Genomic DNA, 26,922 nt, shown 5'->3' with positions numbered 1-26,922 from the left:
TTATAAATCTATGCTATTGCTTTGCACTTTGAAGGCTTTCCTAGGAAAGCTATAAATCAAAAGACAATGTTGGCCCAGACTTCCTTCTAACAGTTGCCCTTGATATGATCCACTGTTCTAAAAACAGATGGTGATAAAAATATTCTGAATCTAGGGAAAAAAATCATTTTAGCAGCACCTATCTCACCTGTACTCTGTGCCTTTTATACAAAAAACCCCCCCTGACTTCTTAGTAGTCAATTTAAATTGTGTTCCTTGCTTCGTTCTGCAGAAGGGAAAATAAAAAAGCTCAAAGAAATTTGAAAGGCAGCAGAAAGTTTCAAAGACTACCCAAACACAGACAAGTTGGACATTAGTTCCATGCATAGTTTTTGTTTTTTTTTTAAACACCGCTTTGAGATGAATGTGTGTGTGTATGTGACACAGTAACTGCCTCCTCCTCTTCCTCCTCCCAGTACTTAAACCTTCGGCGCTGAAACACTGCCGTTAAGTCCATCGTCTGTTTCCACCGTTTATTTTATGACAACCCTCTTTCAGATTTTTGACCCTTGGGTTGGCTAATGTGGGGAGGCAGTCGTGTTTTATAGACTGAGGCAAGCAGAGTCCCCCTATATGATCACAGTGACAGCTTCAGCCTGATCCTCCTGTATTGCCAGCTCGGTGGACCCCTGTCCAGGACAGCTGGGTGTTCAAACTGCTCTCCCCCCACCTCTCTTCCTAAGGTCCTTGACCTCACTCGAGAAGGACCTTGAGGAGAGCATCCCAGGGGCATCGCTGCGACCCGGAGAGTGCCTTGTCCCACTTTGCCCCCGGGAGCAACTCTTCCCCCCTCCTCATCCCAGCCAAGGACAGCAGCAGCAGCAAGGGAGGGGAGGATTTCTGCAAGCCAAGACAGTGGAACTAGGGCAGGCTGAGGAGCTGGAAAGGGCAAAACTATAAAGCAAGAAACCTGTAAGTTCTGATTAGTTTTATGACTTTGCCTTTACGCCTCAGGAACTCAATTGATCACGGCTCCTGTGACAAGCTGGGGGGGAGGAGGGTGGGGGGATAAATAATTAAAAAAAAAATCCCTTAAAAACTCTCTTCTGCCCTTCCATGCTTTCAAATGCAAATCCCTCCCCGGGAGAGAGATTGCCTCCAGCCCCACCCCCTCCGGATTTGGGCTCCATCTGTAGAGGCTGCCGAGGCGCGGGGGGAGGACGGAGGGCGGGCGGGCGCGCTGGCTCCTCGGGCTCCCTTCCTCAGTAGCCACCAGCGGGTCTCCGGGAGGTACAAAAAGTCCTGCCGCCTCCCCCGGCCGGCCTCAGACGGAGCGGGCGGACTGGCACCCCCCTCCCCGCCTCCTCCGCCTCCTCCAGCCTCTCTCCTCCCCCTGCCAGTGCGAGCGGCGCCCGGCGCGGGGACCGGCTGCGGGCAGCGAGCGTCGGCCCGCCCGCGCGCCCTGCGCCTCGGGGCTGAGGCTGCGGCTGCCCCCCGGACCTGCCCGCCGCGCGCCGGCTCTGCCCGGCCTCGCCTCGCCTCGCCTCACCTACCTGCCGGCACCGCGCCTTTGGATTACAAGCCTCGTCCCAGCGGCCGAGCGGAGGGAAGGAGGCAGGCAGGTAGGAAGAGCGGGACGTAAAGGTGGGGTGGGGATTTTTTTTTTGGGGGGGGGTGCGGAGTGAGGGTTGTGTCTGGTCCCCTCCCCCTCCCCACTCCCGTGGTGGTGGGGACCGGGTCTCGGGTCCGGGCGGCGCTGCTCTGCGGAGGCGGCGGCGGGCGCTGTCCGAAGTTTGCAGCGCATTGGAGGCTCCGGCTGGGTGCATGGGAGACTCGGGGCAGCATCGCCCGAGCAGGGGGAGAGCGATGGAGATGCACAACCCACAGCACTGTGTGTATGTCCGTGTGGTGGGGAGAGAGAGAGAGAGGGATGGAGACGCACACACACACACACACTGTGCATGGCTATGTGATGGAGAGAGACAGAGATTGTGTGTGTGTGTGTGTGTGTGTGTGTGTGTAAAAGAGAGAGGGAGAATGAGTGCTGGAGATGCACACAGTGTGTGTGCGTGCGAAAGAGAGAGTGATGCAAATACACACGCAGTGTGTATGTGTGATGGAGAGAGACAGAGACTGTATGTGTGTGTGTGAGAGAGAGAGAGAAATTGATAGAGATATACACTGTGTGTGTGCATGCACATGTCTGTGATGGAAAGAGAGAAAGTGTTGGAGACACACAAACACACTGTGTGTGTATGTCTGTGTGATAGAGAGAGAGAGAGAGCCTCTGTGTGTGTGTGCGTGCGTGCGCGAGAGAGTGATGGAGATAGACATACACTGTGTGTGTGTGTGTGTGTGTGTGTGTAGGTGCAAGCAAGCAAGAGTGATGGGGACCTACACACACACACACACATTATGTGTATGTATATGAAAGAGAGAGAGTATGTATATGAAAGAGAAACAGCTTGTGTGAAGGAGAGACATACACACACGCTGTGTGTATGTGAGACTGTGTGTGTGTACTTGGGAGGGGGAATGTATGTGCATGTGTGAGAGAGAGTGTGAGTGTGCATGCAAAACATAGATCAGTATGTTTGGGAATAGCTTTCAGAAACACGCACACCAGATGTGTCTGCAGTCAGGAATAGTCATGATGAGGCTTAATAAGAACATCACAAGAGCATCCCTCTGTTTTCACATAGAGGCTGGTGGTGGTGCGGGGAGGACCATGCATTTCTGCAGAAATTTAGGAAGGAGGAAGTGTTTTTCTCTTCAGTTTCTGCAGAACTGAAGTGTCTGTCTCTGATTGACCCAAACCTGGAGTATCCACTCTGTAGAATATCGAGGCTAAGAAAAATCCTCCAAAGTTGTGTTTGTGTGTGTTTTCTTCTTTGTTTCCTCCTAGCATCAGGGATGTTTTACAGTTTGCAAATATGGGGACTGATGAGGGCTTATTTCTTTAATTAGTATTCAGCTGATAAGGTTTGCTCTGCAGTGCTTGGCTGTTTGATAGTGACCCCCTCCCATCCATACACATGAACACATACGCACACATGTCCTGCTTTCCTAGAATAGACTCTGTGCACTGCTAGTATTACATAGTCTTCATCCTCAGACTTCAAGTTGTTAAATAGAGAAACACAGCCCTTTTTGTATAAAGATCAGCTCTTTCTACAGTTTCAAGGGAAGATGGAGTTCAGGTGAGTCAGGGTTCTGCTAAGAAGACTCCCCTGGAAAAAAAGGGTGAGGTTCAGGGCTGGGGGAGCTTGAAGTTAGTGAGGCTTTCTCATTCTACACATTGACAAGTTGATACTTTAATCCTTTTCTATTGCAAGGAAAAAAAATCTGCTTGATAGATAACTTCTCAAGTCAAAGCAGACTTGAAAGGGCAACATATACTTTATTGTCTCTCTAACAAGACATACTGCCCTGCCATTTTTCAAGCAAAAGTAGGTGATCATAAAGCTCTGCAGAAAATAAATTCCTTTCTGGGTAAGGGTGGGGGGAGGAGGGAAGGGGAAAAAAAGAAAGCCATAGCCAGGCAGTTATAAATGCCAGTCTCTTGAAGAGCATCAGCTTGGTCATGAGGAGCAGACAAATTTACTTTTTTCAGATTTTATGATGGTTAATATTTTTTCCCCTGCCAGATGTTCTGAAGTTAGCAGGGAAGGTATATTATTGCATTCTCTTTGGTAATAGTTAGCTAGGTACACATTCTTCTATACATTCTGTCTTTCTCTGTCCTATAATACATATATACATACTCTTTGTATACAGATACAAAGAGCTGAGCAAGAAGAGGGGTGTGTGTGTATAAAATAAGGCACTTAGAATAAGGTAATGAGAAGCATGAATAGGCTAAATGCATAGCAGGAAAGTTATATTACTGTAGTTTGCTTTGGCTACTGCCTAGATTAAAGCTTTTGAGGATACAAACAACAGGTCAGCAGGTAAGGATTAGTTAGGAAAGATCATGCTGGCAGGCTATTAGCAACATCATGACAGTTTAAAGGTGACAGCAGTGAGGTTTGGGTGTTTAGCAATAATATGTGTATGCCTCATTAAAACTAACATGGTTTAACTGTGCGGTTCCTACCTTTGAAAAATTCATCTAGGGACCAAATGTGACCTCCTGTTTAAAGTCCTTGTTCAGATTTTCTAGCTTTTCCAACCTGCAACTATCAGGGGATCTAATCTATACAGTCTTTTTCGTTTTTAGGGATATTAAAGAAAGATGAAATAAAATAAAAAGTAAAAATACAATCTGCAGGAAAAGCATGGGGGGAACAGGAAAAAAAGCTTAGTGCTGACTCTAACAACTTTCTATATTAAAAGAAAAATCTTATACCTTTGGCTGAGATCTTAACATAGGGGAAAAACTGCCAGGAGTATTCGGTAAATATCAAAAGTTAATACTCTTATCTGCTCCTGTACATTAGAAGCACGTGCCAGTCAATATGAAGAAAAAACAATCATTAGTAATACTGACCATTTTCCTGCAAAAACGCTATTAAGGTTTTTTGCAGTTTTAATCAGAGGGCATTGAGCTCTTATAATGTGAGATGTAATTAAAGGCTGCTATAGGTCATTAGGACTGAGTTAACAATCATCTGACAGCCTCACAACTCTTTTAAGTCTCCTTTTATTGATTTTAATAGCAAAGCGCTTTTACCCTTCTGTATAAAAGGGTAATTGTAAATCATGTGTGTAACTGCAGTTTATCCTTGAATTGACTGTGTCTGATGAGCAGAAAGGGATGTGGGTGAAGTCTAGCCTTCTGTTTATCATCCACATGTATGCACACCACATCATAAGTTTTTATACATGCATGTTGTATATGCATGTTTAATCTTCTTAACTGTCAGGTACTAAAGACTTGAGAAAACCATCATTAATATAAAACCTCATGACGCTTTGCTGTTAAGTCAAACTCCTACCTTATCAAGCAAGCATTGCTGCGGTTTTTCCTAAAGGTACTCAACACACAAATTGCTTCCTCTTTGAAATAAAAATTGGGAGTTGGCTATTTTCATTGTTAAGTGATTTGCTAATAAATTTACTAGTCAGCAGCTAGTTTGTTAGTATATTTTGCTAATAAATTTCCATATTGCCTGTCTTTCATCATTGCATTCAGTACCTGATAATGCAGGACCGACCATCTTCAGTGGATCTAATTCCTGAGCTGTCTAACGTGCTGTAGTTTATCATGCACAGTTTGTTCATGTATGCTTTCATGTCACTGCTGGGTGTTGCTTTCTGTGGCAATAAAGAATCGGTTAATTCCATCAGAAGGAGGGTACATAAAATATATGGTGGTTACAACCCCTGCCAGTCACACCGTGCTTAACTATGAGCACTTATACAGGAGTGCCTCCACTGGGAATTCAGAGGTTCTGCAGGGAACTACCACAAAGTTATTTCTTCCCCTATGTATTTTATAAAATTGCACAACTTAAACGAGGATGGAAAAGTCAGAGTCAATGGTGTTGCTGAAATTCGCCTAGTTGTATTGTATAACTATAAAAATATAGATATAAAAATATTGCCAGCGTTTATTTTCAGAGAACTACTTAAACTGATCAAATTAGCATACACCTTTCCGCTTAGATCTATGTCATTTAATGTTGCAAGGTGGTAAAGCTACTCGCATATGGAGAAAATTACAAGGATTTAAAAAAAATACTGCTTAAAATTCAGCTATGTACTGTCACATAATCAGTTCCAGGGTATTGTGCAAGACTGAATAACTGTCACCTTGGTTTCTGTATGCATTGTGTGAAACCTTGTCATTTATTAAAGTCTGCTTATTGTTTTTTCTGTTGCCTTGTCGGGTCCTTTCACTTGAGTCAGAGGGTATTGGAGCTAGTTTAGTATAACAGTGCCATATGCTGGGAGCAGTGTTAGTTTCTTGTTTGATAACCAGATGCAGACTACAGGATGTGCATTCCATTTACAGAGCTCCCGTGTGAATATTTAGGCCAGTTAGCGGCAGGAGGTTGTGGTCTGTAGTTGTAATGTCATCTGGCAGAGGGAGTTAATGAGTTTGATCATGCTGCCTTGACTTGTGGAGACTCTCACTTCATGGAGGGGTCTCAATCTTTCTTGTTCAATGAAACGCTCCCTTTTGGAGAAGAAAGGTGAAAGCCAGTGACTGCAATCTAAACTGTAATTTGTTTAGAGTTGTTCTCTCACCAAAACCCTTACTTCTCTAAACAAGCACAGATTTAACGTGACTGTAAAGAAAGTCCTATGATAATGCAGTCATGTGTGACACTGTTATGCACCTGCAGCTACTGAAAGGGGAGTTTTCTTTTTGCACAGAAAATAATACCACTTCCAACTGGTATTATAAAATAGAATGGCAAAACATAAATATTTTAGTCATAGTTGTTCCGCTATCAAGGGGCTAACCTGCTGAGTCTACTGCATTCATGGGATCACGGTTCAAGATCTAGTGACAGTAGTAACAGAGGGGTATTACTTTATTGAATGATTGAAATGAAGTGAGAAAAATAAGGGATAACTTTTCACTGTTGACCCTTCTGGGGCATGACTTACTGATTTGGTATTGTCTGGACACTATTTTAAGTGATGCTTCTGGGGACAGAGAAGATCAGGGTTAACACTGGGGGACTGCCTTGGTACTGAGAAGCTAAAGCCATTTGAAGAAAGCTGTATAGGTAAGAGAAGAGAAAATGAAGTACAAATGGTATAACTCAAAAGAAAAATTTGTTTTCAGCTGGGTGGGAGGACAATTCCATTGTCCAACAGAGGAATATAAGACTGCAGAAAACTACAGTTTCTCAGCCTAGAAGAATTTACAGAGAAAGGAGATTATGAAGTGTGTTTTGGGATGTGAAGGACAAGAAAATGAGGTGAAGTTGAGTAGGTCGATGGTGGGGGTGGGAAGAAGGTTCATGGGCTAAACTGACAGAGCAATATGCAAGCGGAGGCCTGTGGCAAAAAAAAAAAGAAAAAAGAAGTTAAGTTTTATTTTTAAAATGGAAGAGATAGAAAAAGGAACCAAGGAATTGCATCTCGGATTAGAGAAGGCAAGCAAAATGAAGACTTACAGTTGATTGTCTGGAAGGGTGGAGAAGAAAAAATATGGTTCACTATGGACAAGGCGAGAAGCAAACAACTTGAGAGTAGTTGTATGTTTGTTGATATTACCATATCTACAGCTGGTGTAACTTGACCTAGTTGCTTGAAACTATGCAACTCTGTTGATTTGTAACAGATAACGATCTGAATCTGTGTCCAAATTCTTTCAGTTTAGGATTACCTCTGTGAGACAATTTACAATATTCACTCCTCTGTCACTAGAAGATGTTTTTAGTGAAATAAAAAGTCTGTCATTCCCCAGTTTAAAAGTGCTCTCTAAAACTCCTTGCCTGGCAGACTGGCTTAAACACAGTTCAATACCCAAATAGCAGATGAAAGAAACATGGACTTTACAGTATCTTCTCAATAGCAAGATTTTTTTTAGACTGTAGTTTTTCATACTATGATGTTTTATAGATCAACCAGCGAAATGTCTGCATAAGAACACAAACACGATTCAGCAGAGGTTCAGTAGTCACTTGGTATGGATTTTTCTGATTCTCATGGCTCATTCCTTAAAGAAAACACTTCAGCCTTTTTAGATGCATCACTGGCAAAAGGAAATATTAAAGACCCCGATCACAGAATATAACCCTTGGATTACAGATGGTTTGTTTTAACTAATATTTGGCATTTTTGTCAGACCACGGAGCTCTTCACAAAGTAAATGTAAGGCTGAGTTCTTCTGGGAGGCAACTATAGTGCTTTAAAGCATAAAAAAGCTTAATTTTAATTTTTAAAAATGGCCTGTTGGTTTTTTTTGTTTGTTTGTTCATTTTTCAAAAACCCAACCTCATTTTGTGTATCCACGATCTGAAGACCTAAATTAGCATCTGAAACCTAGAGTGGACAAAACTCATAACAACTGCACGTCTGAATACCTGATATGAAGGTTCAGTTAGGTTAGATGTTAAACTTACATCGGTTTCATCTGCACTGAAGTTGTTTCTGGTGATATGTGCCTTGAATTGTGCCAAAGAAGGAACTTTATTCAGAATATGTACATTAAAACAGAAAATCAACAATAATTAAGAATCAGTGACTTCTTTTACTTTAGACCCCATCCTGCAACAACAGATAAAACAAAGAATACCTGGATTAGAAGGTAGAGCTACATTTCATATGTAGTCTCCCTCCATGCTAGAAGAGTCTTTTGTTGCATGTGAAATACAAAACCCTAAATTCATGTCTTGGTGAGGAAAAAAAAGCCATTTAGCTCCATTGAAGCTGGAAAGTTACTTACAGACTTTCATGCAGTAGTGGATCCTAAAGTAAGAGTTCTTTCTCAAACGCATATGCGCTTGCACACACACATTTTCTTTTACATTTGAAGGAAAGTATGAAAACTGCCATGTGGAGCGCCATGGTCCCAGATAGGATATGTCTAGGAAGAGATGGATATAGGCCAGGTACAGACATTATGCATAAACCAGTATAAGTGATTGAAAACTGGTCTAAACCTGTAGCAGGATAGAAGCTTAGTGCACACAGACTGGTCTAAAAATGGCAGAACCCAGTCTGAGGCCTGGACTGATGTGCATTCAAACTTAATTGATTTAAATTAGACTGGTGCAGATCTGTACCAGATTTATTGACTTGTGTTAGGTTGCTGTCTGCTGGCATCCCAGGTTCCTTTGTGCTGCTCCTCCCTACCCCCCATTAACCTCCCCTTGCAGGGAAAAATGCTAGCACTTGCCAAGCACTTAGCTGCTCCAGCCAAGCAACCAGCAGGTCCCTCCCCATGGCTCAGAGCTGAGCCAGCAAGCACAGTCTCAGCCCTGCCTCCTGCTTCCAGTCAGATATCAGCCTCAGGAGTTGGGCAGAGGGGAGGTGTTGGGACAACAGGGGGAAAGGAGGCATCTGTGTCTCCGGATGAGCCCTGGGTACCCATGGGCTGTGCTCTCCCAACCTGTCACAAAGCACCCCATAATGTACACACTAACCTGAAACTGAACCTAAGAGAAGCCCAGTACTCAGGCACAGACCCACAAGACCCCAACCCTGGCACCTGCACACCCAGCCAGGGACTCCCATAGCCCTGGAAAATTATGGAACAAATAGTATCATACACAAAATATCTGTAAAATATTCTCTGCCGTTAATTTAACTGTGTTAGTGCCTACATTTTTGTCTATAGCACATGCTGTCCATTAATACAGTGAAAATGAGTGGAAAATAAAGATAACTGATTTATAATGAATTAATTTTAACACTCACATTCATTTTTATGTTGTGTGACATGTTCATATGTTAGAAAGTAAGAAGTGATAAGTTTTCATTTGAGTATTTGTGCATAAACTGCATTTAAATTTTATTGGTGAAATGCTTTAAAATATGGTCAGTTACTACTGGGAGGAAGGATGGTTTCTGGTGGCTACAGTGTGACCCTGACTCATACTAGGTGGTGGGAACAGGGGGGCTCCACCAAGTGAAGTGCTGAGCCCATCAGAAGCAGGAGATTGAGGAGTCCACCCTTTCCCCACTGCCTGGCATGAGCCTCCCAGGCTGCCAGGTGCAACCTGCTGCTGGTGCTGGAGCTCCAAGGGCCCAATCCTCCTTTTACAGAGCAGTCAAGACACTCTTGATAGGCTGCTAGGAATGGGTGAGCACACTTCCAACCCCCTGCCATCACTGTGGACTCTCCCCTGTGCCCAGCCCTAGGTTATCAGGAGAGCCCCGGAACAGGTCATCATGACAAATCTGGCAGTCTGACTGGTGGCAGCAGGGGACCTGCCATGGTGACCTACTCTGGAGCTTGTCTAGAAGCCTAGGGCTTGGCATAGGGGAGAGTCTGCAGTGATGGCAGGGGGTTGCGGGCATGCTCAGTTGTGTCTGTCAGCCAGTCAGGGGTGACCCATGTACTCAGCTGTGCTCAGCAGTTTCTAGCAGTCCAGAGGACCCATAGGGCCTGCTGAAGGGGGTGCAGGAGTGCTCCCAACCTGCTGGCTTTAGCTAGTGCAGGCAGTCTGTGTGCCCCCCACCCCACAGCCAGGGCGAGAAACGTGTTCTGTTAGCTCCCGATCTAACCCATACCACTACAAAAACCCACATAGACTTGATTGATGTTGCCTTGGGCTTTTTTGAATGCCTGTACCTACTTAGCCATATACAGTTCTGTATGTATAATCATACATAAGAATGAGACATTTTATCAATTACATTTTAATGAATGATTTCTGTTTTGCAAGAAAGCTGAGATTATTACACCCTAGACATCGATTCCTTCTTTTTAGGAATTATCACACTGAAATATTAAGCATCCTGAAAGGACTAAAAAAAAATCTAGAGAATTAGTTCTGCTAAAATAACATCTATTATGAGTAAAGGGAGTTAGCAATCCATTTGGGAAAAAAGAGTGTGTTGGCACTTAACTGAATAAAAATAATTGGAATATTAAGACATTGTGATAACATTATTTGAGAATGGGTAAATAGCAATGATTCCTTCCAAAGGGCACAAGTTTTCTGCCTTTCATCAGGTTGTGCTGCTTAGCATATGGGCTGTGTTTTGGATGGTATTTTGGGCATGTTTTTTCATTCTGTAGCATGTAGTTAGGGAACATGACACTTCATATGGCAATTTTCATACTTTTCTTCATGTGTAAAAGAAAAGACATCAGAAAATATTGTCCCAGATAAAGGTTACAGCAATTCCAAGTCCTAAATGGCTGCTCAGAGCAAGACATTTCAAAGTGCTTAGTGGAGAAACTTTAACGCGTTGTAAATGTTTTACTGACCTTTCTTACAAAAATCCCTTTCATATTTTTATCTCTGTTAAATAACAGCAGTTGCTTCTTTGAAATAAACTGACAGTTTATCAATATCATGTTTTTTAACTGATGTGGTGTAACAGAGATGTTAAGGCACCTAAAGGGGGCGCACACAATCTCTACACTAATTCTCCAGAGAACCATTGCTTACATGAAACTGAAGGATGATGTGGGGAGGTTACAGCTTCATCTGTTGTTTTGTTTTTTCTGTATTTTTTTTTTTTTTATCAGCCTACATCTCAATTCAAGACTTACAGCAAACTTGAGCTATGGCTTTTCAGGAATAACAATTAAATATATATAAATATTTACATATACCATACCCTAGTATGTCAGCAGAAATTGCCAAATTTATTGTTAATCTCTATGAAGGGAATTTTGATCCAAGTTTCAGAAGTGCTTTGGAATTGTAGCGTTTTAAAAATCATGGCCATTATGTAAGAATTTGCTACTTTTCTGTATTTTGCTTTCAGCTGGGCAATGGCTTTTTATATAGGAAGGCTTTCAAACTGCTGCTGCTTAGTGAACACACTCAGTGGATTTTTGGTTTATCCCATCAGTATTTAAGCAGAGCCTTTCTGCTGTAAAGCAGTACCACAGAAGGGATTACTATAAAAAGGCATTAAATGAAGCCTGTAATCAGAAGAGCTTTTTATTTGTTTTGTTTCACCCTCTAGATACCTTTGGCAGAGTGATATATAGAAATTACACAACAAAAAGCTTCCAAGAACTACCAGAAATGGTATTTCACTCAGTTTTAATAAAGATGGCTAGTAGCATATGAAATTTAAAGCATTTTCTGTATGAATGATATAATAGCTAGTCCATTCATTTTAATAACGCATATACAAAGTTAAGTCTTATTTCTTCCACATTGTATTGTCTCTGAGTACTTTGTAATTCATTTTAATCTCCACTTTTTTATTTGACACTTTCTTAAGGTACCTTGTCTCAGTTCTTGGTATGATAATAAGGAGTAAGCTTTACTGCAGGAGGGGTTCCTTACATAGAATTCATGCATACATGATCTCTCTGCAACACCCTCTCTTCACCTTGTCTCAAACAGTTGCATATTTTTAAAAGAAATGGGAGACTAAACATCTTTAAAAACACCCAGTACACTATATCGGTTCTGATAGTACCAGGGCAGAGTATCTTAACATGTTTTAAATATATTTTGAGGGATTTTGTTGGAATCATTTATCTTAAATTGTACAAACTTCTAAATAAGAATTTTGAAAGTGAAAAAGAGAGGGTACACAACAAGACAGTGACTGTCTGTTATTACTGAAGATTCACTCAGGCTCCTACCAACATTGTCTTGAACATATAAAATCAAATTATTTTCTGACCTTTCAGAAGATATACGCATACTCTAGTCTAACACGCTTCATATCATTCCTGACATTTGGTTTTGAAATGTGAACAAAAAATGAATGCGGAAACTCTTGGGCATTTAATCTGATCAGGTTCAGATCAGAACATATCAAAACATCTGATATACTTAGAATCAATCAAATTGTTCTGAAACACTTTACACTACTTAATTTCACATTTCTATTACATGGAAGAGATTCAGTTGAGCATATGTCCTTCCTATTGGTATAAATCCCTGTTTGTTGTCAATTTGCTCTTATGTCCTGATAATGATAAGTAAAATTAACTGAGGAAAGAAAAGATCAAGTTAGTAAACATGAAACAGTTGGAGGGAGAAGGAGACTAGGCTGAATATTTTGTGTTGGGAAAGCTGAACAAATCAAGAGAACATTCGAGACAAATCTGACTTCATGATTATAAAGACAGATCTGTAAGGCCTATTTAAATAATCAAAGGAAGACAATCTAGAATGTCAAAGAATTATTGTATATGCTCAATTTTACTACTACTAATAAGAAAAGTTATTTTAAGAGCTAAGATATATGCACCATCTGAAAGCTGCTAAGGATATTTGGGGGTTTTTTTTAACTTTCTGACAACAAGTTCTTGTCTTTTTCCTGATAGGTACCTATTATACCATTTCTCTGGTGAAGGCTATTCAGCAGTGGTGACCTCTTCCAATCGAACACTCTACAAATTATTATCTCTGGACTCCCAGCTGACACCCTGCCAGAGGCTAGAGCTACTGAGCCAACTGGAATTGTGCCCGTTTTCTTGTCAAGGTTTTTTCTTACACAGGGAAAAAAGAAAAGATGAAGTTGGGCAGAGTGGAGTTCTGCCATTTTTTGCAGATAATAGCTCTTTTCCTGTGCCTTTCTGGGATGAATCAAGCAGAACTTTCAAGGTCCAGGTCAAAGCCCTACTTTCAATCAGGGAGGCCGAGAACCAAGCGCAGCTGGGTGTGGAATCAGTTTTTTGTGCTGGAGGAATACATGGGTACAGACCCTCTCTATGTAGGAAAGGTAGGGGATTTGATCAATATTTGAAAGTTGTAGATGCCTGTTTTTCAAGTGCGGGTATGTGCTGTGACTTGTGAATTTGAATTGCTATTTTATGACTTTGGCTAAAGTAAGCCAGGAAGGGGCAAAGATTGCACTTGTATTTTTATTTATTAAATAAAAGAATTGTGGATCACCTTGCTATATCAACACACTATATACTTGATTCTTTATGCAGTTCGTAAGAGCTATATATTTAATTATCATTTCTATAAAGAGATGAGATCATCAGTGCCTAACATTATTGAATTTAATATATCTAGTAATTCATAATAAAGATAAAGATCATCTATTATAAATAATATATGTTAGCACGTAACTATAGGACAACATAACTTTACATAGTTCTTTATAAAAAGTGAAAGAGAAATGTAATTAATAAAAACAAAGTCCCTGTTTCTCATTGCTTACAGTCTAAATATCTATTTCTGTACCACTAATGTCAAGAGGTGTAAGAATCAAGCAGAAGGACATAGGCTAGTGACTACAAGAAACATGTATTTCTGTATTATGAACTATTACTGTGCTCTCATATTCTCTGCCTGGCATACTGGCACCCTGGCCAGCATACTGTAAGATGTCCCTCAGGTTGCACCTATACTACAGTGGGCACCATACAAAGAGAGCTCCATATCAGGGTGTCTCAAAAGTCTCCTTTATAGGCCCCTTCAGTGGCAAGTGTTCACAGCTTAAGCTGATTCACTGTTTTGTGCTGGCATGCAATGTGGTTCCATTGGTAACCCTACAAATAAATGCTTAGATTGTTTATTACAGCTTATACTGTTTTACCAAAAAAATACTTGTTTTCCAATGTGTTCCTTATTGAGAGATACCAATTAATACAAATTAATAGAAGTAGTTAGTTTTTTGGCTAAATTTTAGGAGCCTAACAGTTGCAAGAATGTGATTATTTTTGACAAAAAAAATTATATGTTTTATACTATAATGTACGAGTAACAGGTTCCAGGGGAAATGATTTGGACCTCAGTGATGCAACTACTTAAGCATATGAGGGATTTTGCTGATGTAGTCAGTCCTGTTCATGTCAAGGTTCTTCATACTGTAGGTGTTTGCAAAACAGAAGCTTGATGCTTTAGATTGCTTTAGGCCCATGAATGACCCCAGTGAAGTCACAGGAGAACCTGCTAATCCGTTTAACAATATCTACATGTTTAATTGCTTAGCGCTTTACACAGTTGAGCTCTTAAAGAAGGAGGATGAGGGGAGATGTGAGGATTGGATTCCAGTTATTCCATGTTATAGAAGGATCTTTCATGCTGACTATACTTAATTGCATAATAGTTTCCATTCAAATATTATTAATGTTATGGATTATTTAAAAGTTCACTTTGGGGGCTAACATTATTTTGTATTTAAATGTTTAACTTGAAATTATTCAGCCATTTTTGCAGCTAGTGGTAGAAAATTGAAATTTGGGTTGGATAGAACCCTTATTGAAGAGAAATTTCTGTGGATATTATTGTGAAACTTGGATTTGATTCAGTGCTGTTCTCATACTGCATTTATTGAGAACATTCTATATGGAGTTCTTACTGTAGTAGTCAGTGTAGCTCACAGTGCTACATTATTTACATGTGGCAAATTTAGCTTCAGAGTTTGTTATATACTGTAGTTGTACATTGAATAAGGCTGTCCTCCAAAAAGAACAGTAGTTTCTGTGAAGAATATATTGTCAGAACTGGAACTATGTTCTGGCCACTTTGTTTGTAGGTGCTATTTGTGTAACATACTGCCCCTTACTCAGGATGTGTATTGCAAAGTGACAGTCTAGAAGTAAATGCAGAAGACCAGGAACTTTCCTACAGATCTCAAGGTGTGTAAGATTAAGCTTCCAATAATGCTTGGACAAATAGAGCTGCATTATGGAGTAGTATTTTTCATTTTATTTAAAAAGCCACAGGCAATTCCAATAATAAAAGCAGTGTTGGAGGATGTTAGTGCTGCACAGTAAATCATTCCAAAGTCATGAAAAGCCAAGGTTAAACGCATACTCAACATTAACTTTGTCCTCTTGTGTATATGAATTTTGATGCATCATATAGGGTGAGCATACAGGTAAAATCCTGGCTTGCTGAAGTCTGTAGCACAATTCCCATTGGTCACAATGAAGCCAGTATTTCACCCATACATTTTTTCAAAATATATTGCTTTATACTATTCTATTAAACTTACAGACATAGGTAAAGTATTATGTAATAGTCAATTCTTGTATCATTCAGGTACTTCTATTGTTTTAGTGATTCAGATTATTTTGCTTTCACATTAATAAATCAGGACTAAATTTTCTACTATAGATGGAATTATATCAGTTTAAAGCTAACAGGAATTAAAGGAGAATGATGTAGTTTTCCTTCTCTCCAAGGTATACATTTGAACAGTTTCCAGCTTAACCCTATGTAATCCCCTGTTCCTCTGAAGAGCCCCTAATTCATTCAGAAATTGTCTTTCTGTTTATCAGTATAGCATGTTAGACAAATGCAGAAGTGGCAGCTAAATATTGAGCTACATATATTCTCACTCACACACACACTGTTATCTTCTAGTGATGCCGTTTAGGGAGTGAAATAGTAACTTCTGAACCTAATTTAACTAGAATCTACTATTTGTTGGTAAATGTTTACTATTGCTCTGAAGCATGTTGTGTAAAACCTGCCTTACTATGTTTTTTCCATATAAATGAATTAAATGACTTCAATGGTATGTTTGGCATACAAACAGTAGTTCACAGGTCTCATTGCTTCTACATGTATCTAAAATTGTAGAAACATTGTATGCAGTTATATTGTAGCAGTTGAGAACTGGTATGTGATCATGTAATTAAAGTCTGAATGGAAGGGCATAGACACAAAGGGAAAGAGTTAAAGTTGTATGTGTAAACATACCTGAGGAATTTCTGGTGCTTCTTGGGTAGCTTAACCACACAAACATAATGTTCCCATAATTTAGTATTTTGAAAAGAATGTTGATACAGATTTCAGTTTCTCAAGAGTATTTTGAGGTGTTTCAACAATGCCACCTCTCATTCAGGCACAAGGTCTTTCTTTTTGTTTCTTTTCCATTTTTATGCCAACAAACACACAAATAAATCAAAAAGTGAACAGAAGATTATGAGCTAATGTGAGACTATTGTTTGACAGCCTGGTTTCTGGCTTCACTGATTTCATTAGGTCTTATCTGGAGGCAGACAGCAGCTGCAAAATTCATATCAAAGCCAAGATCAGGATTCCAAAAGACCCCAGAAGTAGAGATAATGAAGTTAGTGGCACCCATCCCTAGTTCCAATGCAGTTTATTTGCTGAAATCAACTCATTTTCAATAAAAACCTCATTAAGATCTTAAGGTTGCAAAGGAAAAGTAGTTTTGGTGTACAGAAAGAAAAAAATAATTCCTTTGGATTTGACTCCAGAGGTTACTTATTCCTTCCTAGGTACTTGTCACATTAAATGGTATGTGTTCAGTGTTTTGAACTAAATGTTGAGATAAGCCCTGTGAGGTAAGCTGGTATGAATTAGTTTTGGGGAAAAAAGGTATAAATGACTTACCCAAGACCAGGCCATTAAATGATATAGAATTTAAATTAGAAGTCATAATATACTAGATTCTACCATCTTGCTTGCATAATAAAGGCTTCTTGATGTTTCCTTATAATAACTTAAAACTGAAAGGACATACTGGAGGCATTCCTTAAATATTGCCCAAGATGCATAAAGGGGGGTGTTATTATTGTCATTGCTATTATTACTAATGTCAAAATCCAGTCAAGAACCAGGCTGGATGCTGTTCTGGGAAAAACAACAGGAGCAATGAGTGGGATGATGGGCTCTGTCTATCCTGCCCAGTCCCCAAGGAACAGGTGCAGGGAGAAGGCCAAGGCCAGTCCCTATGTGGCATGGTGGGAGCAGGCAGGAGCAGCTTTGAAGCTTCCCATGCCTTGGGACAGTGAGAAAACAGCAGTGGCAGGTGAAAGAGGGGGAAAGGGGAAGGGACAGAATATTGCTTTTGAATAGGAAGGGGAAGGTTTGGGTGGGGGAAGAAGGGGGGATATTCTTATGTGCTTTAAGGACTTTAAAAAGTCCCCAGAGGCTCTTGTAGCATGGGCCATTCTGAAAGGGGAGTGTAGCAATGTCACTCCTCTGGATCCACTTGTCTGGATTTGCCCCTGTATTGAAAGAATAGAAAAATATTCAAGGACATTATTTATAATGTAATGCAAACATATAAGACATGGTACACACATGTATGGAAACAGAATCCTAAGTTTATCATTTTGAGAAATGGCTAATGAGTTGTGTTGATCCAGCGTGGAAATGCTCAATTTAAGACACCTTAAAGTTGTGGTCATTTTTGAAAATGTTACATTTTCAGTTTGAGTCAAATGTAATGAGGCATCAGTTGCTGAATGATTAAGGATCCTTCATTAGGGCTAAGTACAAACAGTCAAAAAGCCTGAAGCTGAATTGATTCAGTCTTTGCAGATTAGTCTAAGATGCAGAGATTTAATTGGCACGGAAGTGACAGACATTTACCTTTGATTCAGGAAATGCAGCCACATGCTTGCAGTGGATCAGGCCAGAAGCCAGGGTGTGTTGGAACATGGATCCCTAGTATATAGCCAGCATGGGCTGTGTGTTTGCTTCCTCTTCCTGCTACCTCTGAGATCTCTGGGATTTGCGGTCCAAAATCAATAGCAGGAAGACTCTGCAGTGTTGCTTATCTCTTCCTGCTTCTACGTGTCTCTGGGATTTATAGTCCATAATCACAGCAAGCACTAAGTTTGATCAGGGGAATGGATAGTTAACCCCCCTCCTTGGCCCTAGACCCCAGCTAGAATTTGCCTGGGGGGGCAGTCCCCACCCCCCCAGACTGGGCTGCATCCCCAGCCAGTCTTGCCCCCCACACCCCCTTCTCACTGCTTCAGCTCTGGAGCCAACCCTGCTCTCTGGAGCAGACAGCCCAGCCCAGCCCAGAGCTGTAAAACATGCTGGGATGTTGGGGGACTGTGATTTAACCTAAACCAGGAAAGGGTCTGGGACAGAAGTTTCATAAGCTGGTTTGACTCACATTAGTTAAGTATGATACTACATTCAACCAGGTTTACCTTAAACAAGTTACAGCCATTTTGAAACTGGTTTGTGTTCACTGAGCTTCTGTTCTGTTACAGATTTAAACTAGCTTCTGATCACTTAAACCAGTTTATGTGTAACTTCTGTCCCTAGCCCAGAAGAAAATATTGTAAAAAAAGCCAAGAGCCCAGCGAATACTAGTTAGAAACTGGCTTTCCACCTACCATTTGATTTTTTTTTTAATTGATACTTTGAGCCAAATTCTGACATGAGTCTTTAAAACTTGAAGAAAATACACAATTATGCCCAGTAACATCTGTGCACACAAATGTTTTAGTGTTCTTGCTCAAAATATTCCTGTTAGTCATGCAGGGTTGGTTTTTTGGGGTGTTTCTTTTTTAGATAGCATGAGAGAGACAGCATGATAATCTGAAACTCAGGTGGAAGAGAATATAGAGAGACTTATAATTTTGCTTACCCCCTCTCCCAGTTGCTGTAAACAAACACTATTGCTTTGAGTATTCACTACAAGGTATCCTTCAGATTTATAAAACAGCTCTGTTGGACTGCTGACATATTTTATTCTCAAAAATATTATTGCTTCATCAAATACAAAGTGGTAACACATGGCCCCTTAAGCAAAGTGGGAAACCATCATCCCTGTCAATGACAGTGCATAAGTGCTGGCCCCCTTTAAACAAATGAAAGGTCAAATATATCTGAATTCTTGTGAGATATCCCAGCATATATAAAGTTGTGGCTATGGAGAGATCTGTGAGATCTAAGAAATTCAAAGGTCAGCACCTATCTTGCAGTTGATTTATCTTATTTCCAAGTACCTTGATTTCATAAGTCAGTGTGATGGATTGTGGCCCAGTTTCTTCAATGCTCCTGAAAGGTTGGGTTGTGTCTGTAAGGTATGCGATAGGAAGTTATTTCTCTGCGCAGACTATGTTTGTACTTTTTCAGAGGAAGATTTCTTCCTTTCTCTCTAGCACCTTAGAGACAAATAGACCTTGTTTGATTATTAGAGGGTGGAAGGTATAGGTGAAAGGAGACAGTTAAAGTGGGGACAGAAACTGAACCAGAAAATGGGCATTTGGATGTTTTCATACAAGGCAGAGCACACGGATCTTTAGCATGAGGCACTGTGTACCAGATAGGCTGGCATGGGAAATGGCATCACCGGTAAGTTAAATCATTCTCATCTTGGCCTTTTATCCAATGACACAACGATACTGCTGAGATAATCCTATAATAGCAGTGCTGCATTTTGATTAGCTAGCAGAGTCAACCTGCAACACAATTCTCAGCATTTCTTTTCGGCATTATTTTAAGCTGTGTCTTATGAGCATCTCAAGCAACTCAGAAAAGCAATAGCTAATAGATTAGAATATGGAAAAGTAAAAGCTAATTTTGTAATAATCTGTAGCTGCAAGCTTCCTGCATGCTTGGTTGGTTATCAGAAAAAGCTTTTTTTTTTTTTTTATATGAGGGCATGAGCAGATTTATAATTTTGATGTCAGTCAAGCTCATGCTGTTTTAGCTTCCTTTTTAGCTGTTTTTTAAAATTATTTCTTTTCCTTTTCATCTGCTGAACTTGTTTATAGTTCCTTATCCCCTGTCCTTGCTTATCCCTCATTATCTAGTTTTACCTCCATCCTACCCTTTTCTAAAGTCTTACGGTTGATATCTAAAACACAGACCCCACAGAACCCACAAACAGACAGTTATTATTTGTATTTATTATTAGAAGCATCATAGTGCCTGGGAGTCCTAATCATGGATGATGACCCAGTTGTACAGAGAACAAAAAGACAAGAAACAACAGATGTATTCAGACAGGCTGAGAGAAGAGTACAAAGGAACAACAAGACATTATTTATTGCAATGGACATTGATTTTGGTGCATCAAGTCCAGTTTTTGCATCTTTACATAAGAATACAAATCCAACATCATTTTAAACTTTCCATTGCATTCCTCCATTTTTATTCCTACATTTGTGTTCCACACCAGCTTGAAACCACTGTGTCTGGGCTTCTTTGACCTCCATACCACTGCCAAGTTATAGGTCTTATTCAAAGCCCACTGAAGGCAGCAGGAATCTTTTGACTGCCTTCAATGAAAGTCAATAACTTCAAGGCATTTACAACATGATAACTGAAACATATGCCTAGCTAAACTGTATTCTTTTTCCAATTTCCTAGCAGAGTGCATTTTTTGTGCAGTCTTTTCCTTTACTTTGGCATCACTTACCTAATCTTCCTGAAGTGTTTGACAGAAATGTCTATCTACATACCCATCAGGTTTTTGTTCCAGGTATTTAGTGTTTTTCATTCCTTGCAATCATGAAGTGCTGCCAGGCCTCTTGCTCTGCTACATGCTGTTACTTTCACTGAGATGCTTTTGCCATGTCTTTTCTACACCCTGCTTCTCTGGTTGTTAAATATCACCCCTGTCTTCTTGTCACCCCGCTCTCCTTTGCTCTTTTTGTGTAGACACTTTACAGAATTGTTACTGAGGTGAAAATCCAATCGGTGCAAAATGTATTCTTGTGTGTATGTGCATTTTTTAGTATCAACTTTCTTCAGTTGGCTAGGGACAGACATTACATATAAATCAGTTTAAATGATTGGGAACTGGTTTTAAACTTGTAACAGAATAGATGTTCAGTGCACATAAACCAGTTTGAAAATGGCTGAAACTGGTTTGAGATAAACCTGGTTGAATGTAGTATCAGAGTTAACTTATTTGGTTCAAACCAGTTTATGGAATGTCTGTCCCAGTCCCCTTGCTGATTTAAGATAAATCAGATACCCCCAGCATCCTGGCAGGCTTTCTGGGCTGGGCAGGGCTTTCTGCTCCACAGCAGGAGTGGTCCCTCTCCTCTGCTCCCTGCCTAGAGCTCCAGAAACTGCAGGCTGCTCCCCCTCACCACTCCCTGCTAAACAGAAATTCCACCCTCCCCTCTGCCTTCCTGCAGAGGTGTCTGTGTATGAGCTAGCAAACCATATACTGACTACAGTCCCTGCTGAATCAACAGGTAGAATCAACTAGCAGAATCAACAAGTAGCTGTTAATGTCCCTCTGTTGTTTTCTTAATTGGGTGATAAACACTGTTATCAATTCCCTTCTGGGCTAATCTGAGTTCCTGCAGGAGCCTGACCATGCCTCCCTCAGCTACATGCTGTGGAAGGAAGGGAGGACTGCTCTGCTCCATCAGGTACCCTTTCTGTTCACAGCTAAGTGAACTTAAACATACTGGTAACCTTGTTGAAAAATTCCACTGGGGGCTTTAGAGCTGAACTGTGTTATACTTGAACATCCCACTTAAACCCAGACAGTCAAAAAGCCCAAGGCTGAATTGATTCAGTCTTTTCAGGTTAGTCTAGGTTGCAGAGATTAAATTGAAATAGAAGTAAACAGACACTTCCCTTTGATTCAGGACATGCAGCCCAGCGGCTCAGGTCAGAAGCTGGTGGGGAAGGGGGAAGACGGGACGGGGACACTAGAGCATGGCTGTCTGGCTGTGTGTTCACTTCCTCTTCCGGGTGCCCCTGAGGTCTCTGGGATTTGCAGTCCAGAATTACAGCAGCAGGTCTCTGCAGGGTTGCTCATCAGTTCTTTTTCCTGCTTCTAGGTGCCTCTGGGATTAGTAGTTCATAGTTGTACCCAAATTTGAATGGGGAAGGCATGTTTAACCCCCCCGCCTAGCTCCAGACCCCATCCAGGGTTTGTCGGTGGGGAGGCAGCTGGGTTGCATCCCCAGCTGGGCTTTCCCACCCCCCTCTTGTCAGCCAACCCTCACTGTTACAGCTAGGGTGCAGAGGGGCAAGGCCAGCCCTGCTCTCTGGAGCAGACAGCACAGGCCAGGGCTACAGAGCATGCTGGGAGACACTGATTTAACTTGAACCAGGAAGGGGTCTGGGACAGAAGCTTCATAAACTGGTTTGACCCAAATCAGTTAAGTCTGATACTACATTCTACCAGGTTTATCTTAAACCAGTTTCAGCCATTTCAAAGCTGATTTATGTGCACTGAGCTTCTGTACTGTTACAGGTTTAAATTAGTTTCTGATCATTTAAACCAGTTTATGTGCAACTTCTGTCCCCAGCCGCCTGCCACAAGTGTGACCCATTAAAGCGCCTCTCAGGAAATGAGTTTGTTAAAACACAACTAAGACAGTTGTGTCTTTAACATGAACAGTGACTTTCATGCTTTTAGCTCTAAAGGCTCCAGTTCAAATTTTACTGCTTGAGGAGCCATTATACAAGGTCTACCTTCTATCAGTTGAGGAAAGTTTGTTCTTCCAACAGAGTCGTATGGATGAGGATCAGTGAGCTACAGTTTCCATTTTCTTCATTTCTTCTCACTCATGTCTGAGTGAGAAATCAGGGTCTAAGAGTGTTCTAGGCAAAAAGATCATTGTGTTCATAATCTTCTGTGCTCATGTAATATGAAAAAATATAGACAGACATTGCATGTGAGAGACATTTTTATGTAGAGACATTATTATATGTCAGCTTGCCACAACATGTATCTGAGTACCACCCTCGCTTACCCAGTACACAATATTAACTATTTTCTTCAAACTATTTATATCATATTAATTGCAAGATCCCATGTGCACTTTATTCCAGGAACATTATAGCAGATTTATATTTTTCAGAACAAGTGAAATTCTACAGGAAAAAGCCCAATCTTTGGGACCCATTTAAATCAGTGGTGTAATACCCACTAAATTTAGTAGAAGAATGATAGAACCTTATTGACTATACTCTTTATGTCCTGGTTAGGGGCTAATATTCATTATAATTAATTTAATAACTTTAATACAGGGGGATCTATTTCAAGTTCTCCAACTTAAATAAGTTACCTTTAGTCTGTTTTTAGCTTTGTACTATATTGGAGGTAATTTTAATGCTTTCATATGAAGCAGAAAGAAAATATAATTAATTCAAATTAGTATCAGTATTTTTGCTGTATCTTTCACTCTGAACAGAAATAAACTGCATAAATATGCTTGTGAGAAACTATATGCAGTGAAAACCATGACAGGTTATCATAGCATAAAATGCATATTTTATTTCCCCCTACAAACATTGACGGAAAAATGATGAATAAAAACCATAAAACCGTTTAACACTAATTATTTATGTTTTTTTTTTATCTTAGAGTAATTTTTTTTCCAAATCCAAGAACATGGCAACTAACCACCAGTCTTGCATCCTAATTGTAATATTAAAGGTGCTCGGTGCATATTTGCATAACATTAACTGTAGTTTTATCAGTCACATTAAATTAAATACATTTCGCATTCTAATTTTTGGGTATATAGAAAACATCTATCTTGCTTACCAAAGGTGCTTTGGTCCCAGTGGAAATAAGATTTTAAAAAATAAATCATGCTTACTTACTATTAATTTTGCATATTCATTATTCAGGATAATTCGGTTTAGCTGAGGAAAAGATGATGATGAAGCTCTACTGACAGTATTGAAAGAACATGTGCCTAAATTGCCTTAGCAACTAAAATCAGATGACACATTTTAGTTAAACAACAATGCATGTTTAGGACCCAGTTGCCTACAGCTGAGCTTAACAATTACCACCTTGAATAGTCTCATTGACTACAGTGCTCAATAGAGTTTTGTAGGACTTGGCCTTGCATAGTGGCCCTGTCTTTGTTTGTGGCTCTCTAAAAAATCTCAACAAAATACAGGGGAGAACAAGCTTTGCTAATGGAATAGGAGATCATTCAGATAAAAACACACACTGTATTTTATAATACTCTGTGTGTGTGTGTGTAATGCAAAATAAGCCCCAAAGGATCAAAATCTGTCTATATAGCTCTGTATTCTGCCAATGGAAAGGACAATATCAAATACTTCAGAGACAATATAGACTTTCTGCTGTTTTAGACGATTTTGCAGTCCTGTCAATGGGAGCAATCTGAGGATCCAATTCAACTCCTCGAGTGTTCAGTTTGTAATTTGAAGCACAAGTTTTATTAAACATGGTACAACATGTATAAATACCATAAATTTTGGCCACAAAATTATTTTGTCCATTTTTTACACCCAGCAATTATATTTTACTCTCCTTGTTACCACATGAAAAGTCCTGAGAATGTTGACAACAGATGGAAATATTCCATAGTTTTATAGTGAATAAAAGCATGCCTTAGTATCTTGTAGTTCTCCCTTTGAAAAATAAAAGGCTGCCTGTTGGCTTTTCTTGTGGGTGAACAGGATAAAGTTTAAGTATAGGAGAAGACAAGCTGGATCAAAAGTCCTGCCATTTTTCTGGACTAGCAAAAATGAATTGAGCCCTACATTTCCAAAGCGAGTTCTTGCAGTACAACTTCAACTGAATTTAACTGAAGCCATATGGCCTCGTTGTCTTCTCAAATCTGTGGAAATCAACAGCAACTGCACAGAAGTTAATGGTAGTGTAGTATAAAAGTACCAGAGGTGAAAGCAGAATAAAGCCAAGGGGTTTAGAGTTCCAAGAAATACCTAAAAAAATTACAAAAATGCATGAATCCTAGATATAGTACAAGGAGAAGAAATGGTTATATTTCACATTGAAGTATTAACCTCAGGTCTTCTCTACTATGAAATCAGTGCCAGTTTAGTTTTTTCTATATGTTATTCGGTGCTTTATTAGCAACCCATAACAATGAAAAGTTTTCAGTTGCCACAGGAGAAATAGTTGCCCATTGTTTAAGGTTACATCACAATGATATAAATGGAATATCAGGAATTAGTAGATAGTTTTAACTAGTTTTCCAAATATAGAATGATGCTGTTACTAAGAAAGGCTACATTTCTGTGGAACTAATTTACATATTTTTATTTTTCATCTGTAATTTAGAGAGCTGTGACATTGCAGATTAATTTGAAAACCAATAAATAATTCCTCTCACTTCTAGATATTTATGCTCTTCAAATATTTGTAGACTGTTATTTTATCCTGCCCTCAACCACTTAGTTGTTGCTTAGTCAAGCAATACATATTTCAGTCTTTTAATTTTTCCTCGTTAGTGAGTCCTCCAGCCCCCTGATCATTTTTATTGCTCTTCTATTCACTCCTTCCAATTTTTCAATAACTTCCTGGTAATGAAAAGGCCAGAACTGAATACAATATTATAGTGTCAGCTAAATAGGAGCTGAACAAAGAGAAACTGCTATTTCTTATTCCATTATATTATTCATATTTCATAGTTCAAAGCTGTGTGCCCATTTTCAATACCATAATACACTCTAGATCCAAGTCCACTGTCACTAGTGTGTGTCTTCAGGCTATGTTGCTTTTCAGCTTTCTTTTTCCTACTGAATGTAGTGTGTTTCTGAATGCATAAAAAGTCTCCTTATGATATCTGGAGAATGGGAAAATATTGTATTATTTGTAATACAGATTATATACACCTGATCTTACATGTTTTATATTATCCTTCCTGACTGTAGGCCAGTAGTGTTCAACCTCTGGCCCTGTGGGCCAGATGAGTGGCATGGGGTTAGTCTGTAAATTGCCCCATCCTCCCCGCCTCATTCCCCCATGTGCAGGATTGATTTGCAGAATTAGTCCATGGATATGATCGGTTATGCTGGCACAACCTTGCATCCTGGCTCCAGCTGTGGTGTAATGTGTGTGCCAGACCTAGCCATGATGTGAGACCATGTACCAGTGTGATCTAGTGTGCAGGGCTGTATCATCCAAACCATAGGGTTCCCTACAGGGCTGGAAATGTGGTAATGGGGGAGCAGTGTCAACATTAATTGGTGTGTTTCTAGGAGCAACTAATGCTGCTATTGCCCCCTTCCTGCCAGATACTGGACTTGTGAAGAACCCCCTGGGCTGGATGACATGACTCTGTGGACCACATCCAGCCCAGGGGCAGGAGGCTGAACACTGATATAGGCTATAGTTGGGAAACCAACAGCAATGGTGATGGAAAAGTAATTACAATAGCATAGAGAACTAGGAAAGGTGTTTGAGAGAGAGCCATGGGAAAATAAACCCTGAAGTGGATTCAGCTGGGTTTATTCCTGTCACGCTGAACCCAGGATCAAAGGGGATAGTAAAACTTTAAAGATCCTATCTCAGACAAGAAGGGAGATTGAACCCCCAGAATTTCTAAGAGATATAGACTTATGAAGCAAACTGCAGCAGTGCAGTCTCTTCCAGCCTGGAGATGGAGATTGCTGGGTTTAATGTAGATTATCAAAGCATGCAAGGAAGAATGTAAAGGATTAGATATGCACAAGCCTTTTCTTCTTGTTACCCTTTTTTTGCTGTGTGTTGCATACCTTGGGGTGAATAAATGCTTTTGTTTTATTTTGAATCACTTTAAGCAGCTGCTATCACAAGGCTTCTCAAGGAAAATCACTTATATGTGCCAAACCTACTTCACTTGTCATATTAACACAGTTGGAAAGCAGAGGCAAATTCCATGAGATCCAGTCCCACAGTGCTTGAACCACTAGAACTCTCTCACCCTTGAAAGATAGAGAGCCAGGGAAGCTACCTGATAGGTATAGCTGAAGG

The 26,922-nt window shown here is 40.2% G+C and overlaps 1 protein-coding gene across 1 annotated transcript in view; it reads left to right on the top strand.

Annotated features, from left to right (window-relative positions):
- Window positions 1-1,211: 1,211 nt before the first annotated feature.
- Window positions 1,212-26,922, top strand: part of LOC149869052 (cadherin-7) — a 118,907-nt gene continuing 93,196 nt past the window's right edge. The window contains exons 1-2 of the mRNA XM_090039600.1: window positions 1,212-1,601; window positions 12,854-13,251. Coding sequence (XP_089895726.1) covers window positions 13,042-13,251 — 210 coding nt within the window. The 5' untranslated portion in view covers window positions 1,212-1,601; window positions 12,854-13,041. The remainder of the gene's footprint in view (window positions 1,602-12,853; window positions 13,252-26,922) is intronic.

The sequence above is a fragment of the Crocodylus siamensis genome, chromosome 3 (genome assembly GCF_052110815.1).
Source record: "Crocodylus siamensis isolate JL-2025a chromosome 3, ASM5211081v1, whole genome shotgun sequence".
Lineage (NCBI taxonomy): Eukaryota > Metazoa > Chordata > Crocodylia > Crocodylidae > Crocodylus > Crocodylus siamensis.
The sequence above is the reverse complement of the archived record's forward strand: the minus strand, read 5'-3'. Positions and strand labels throughout refer to the sequence as shown.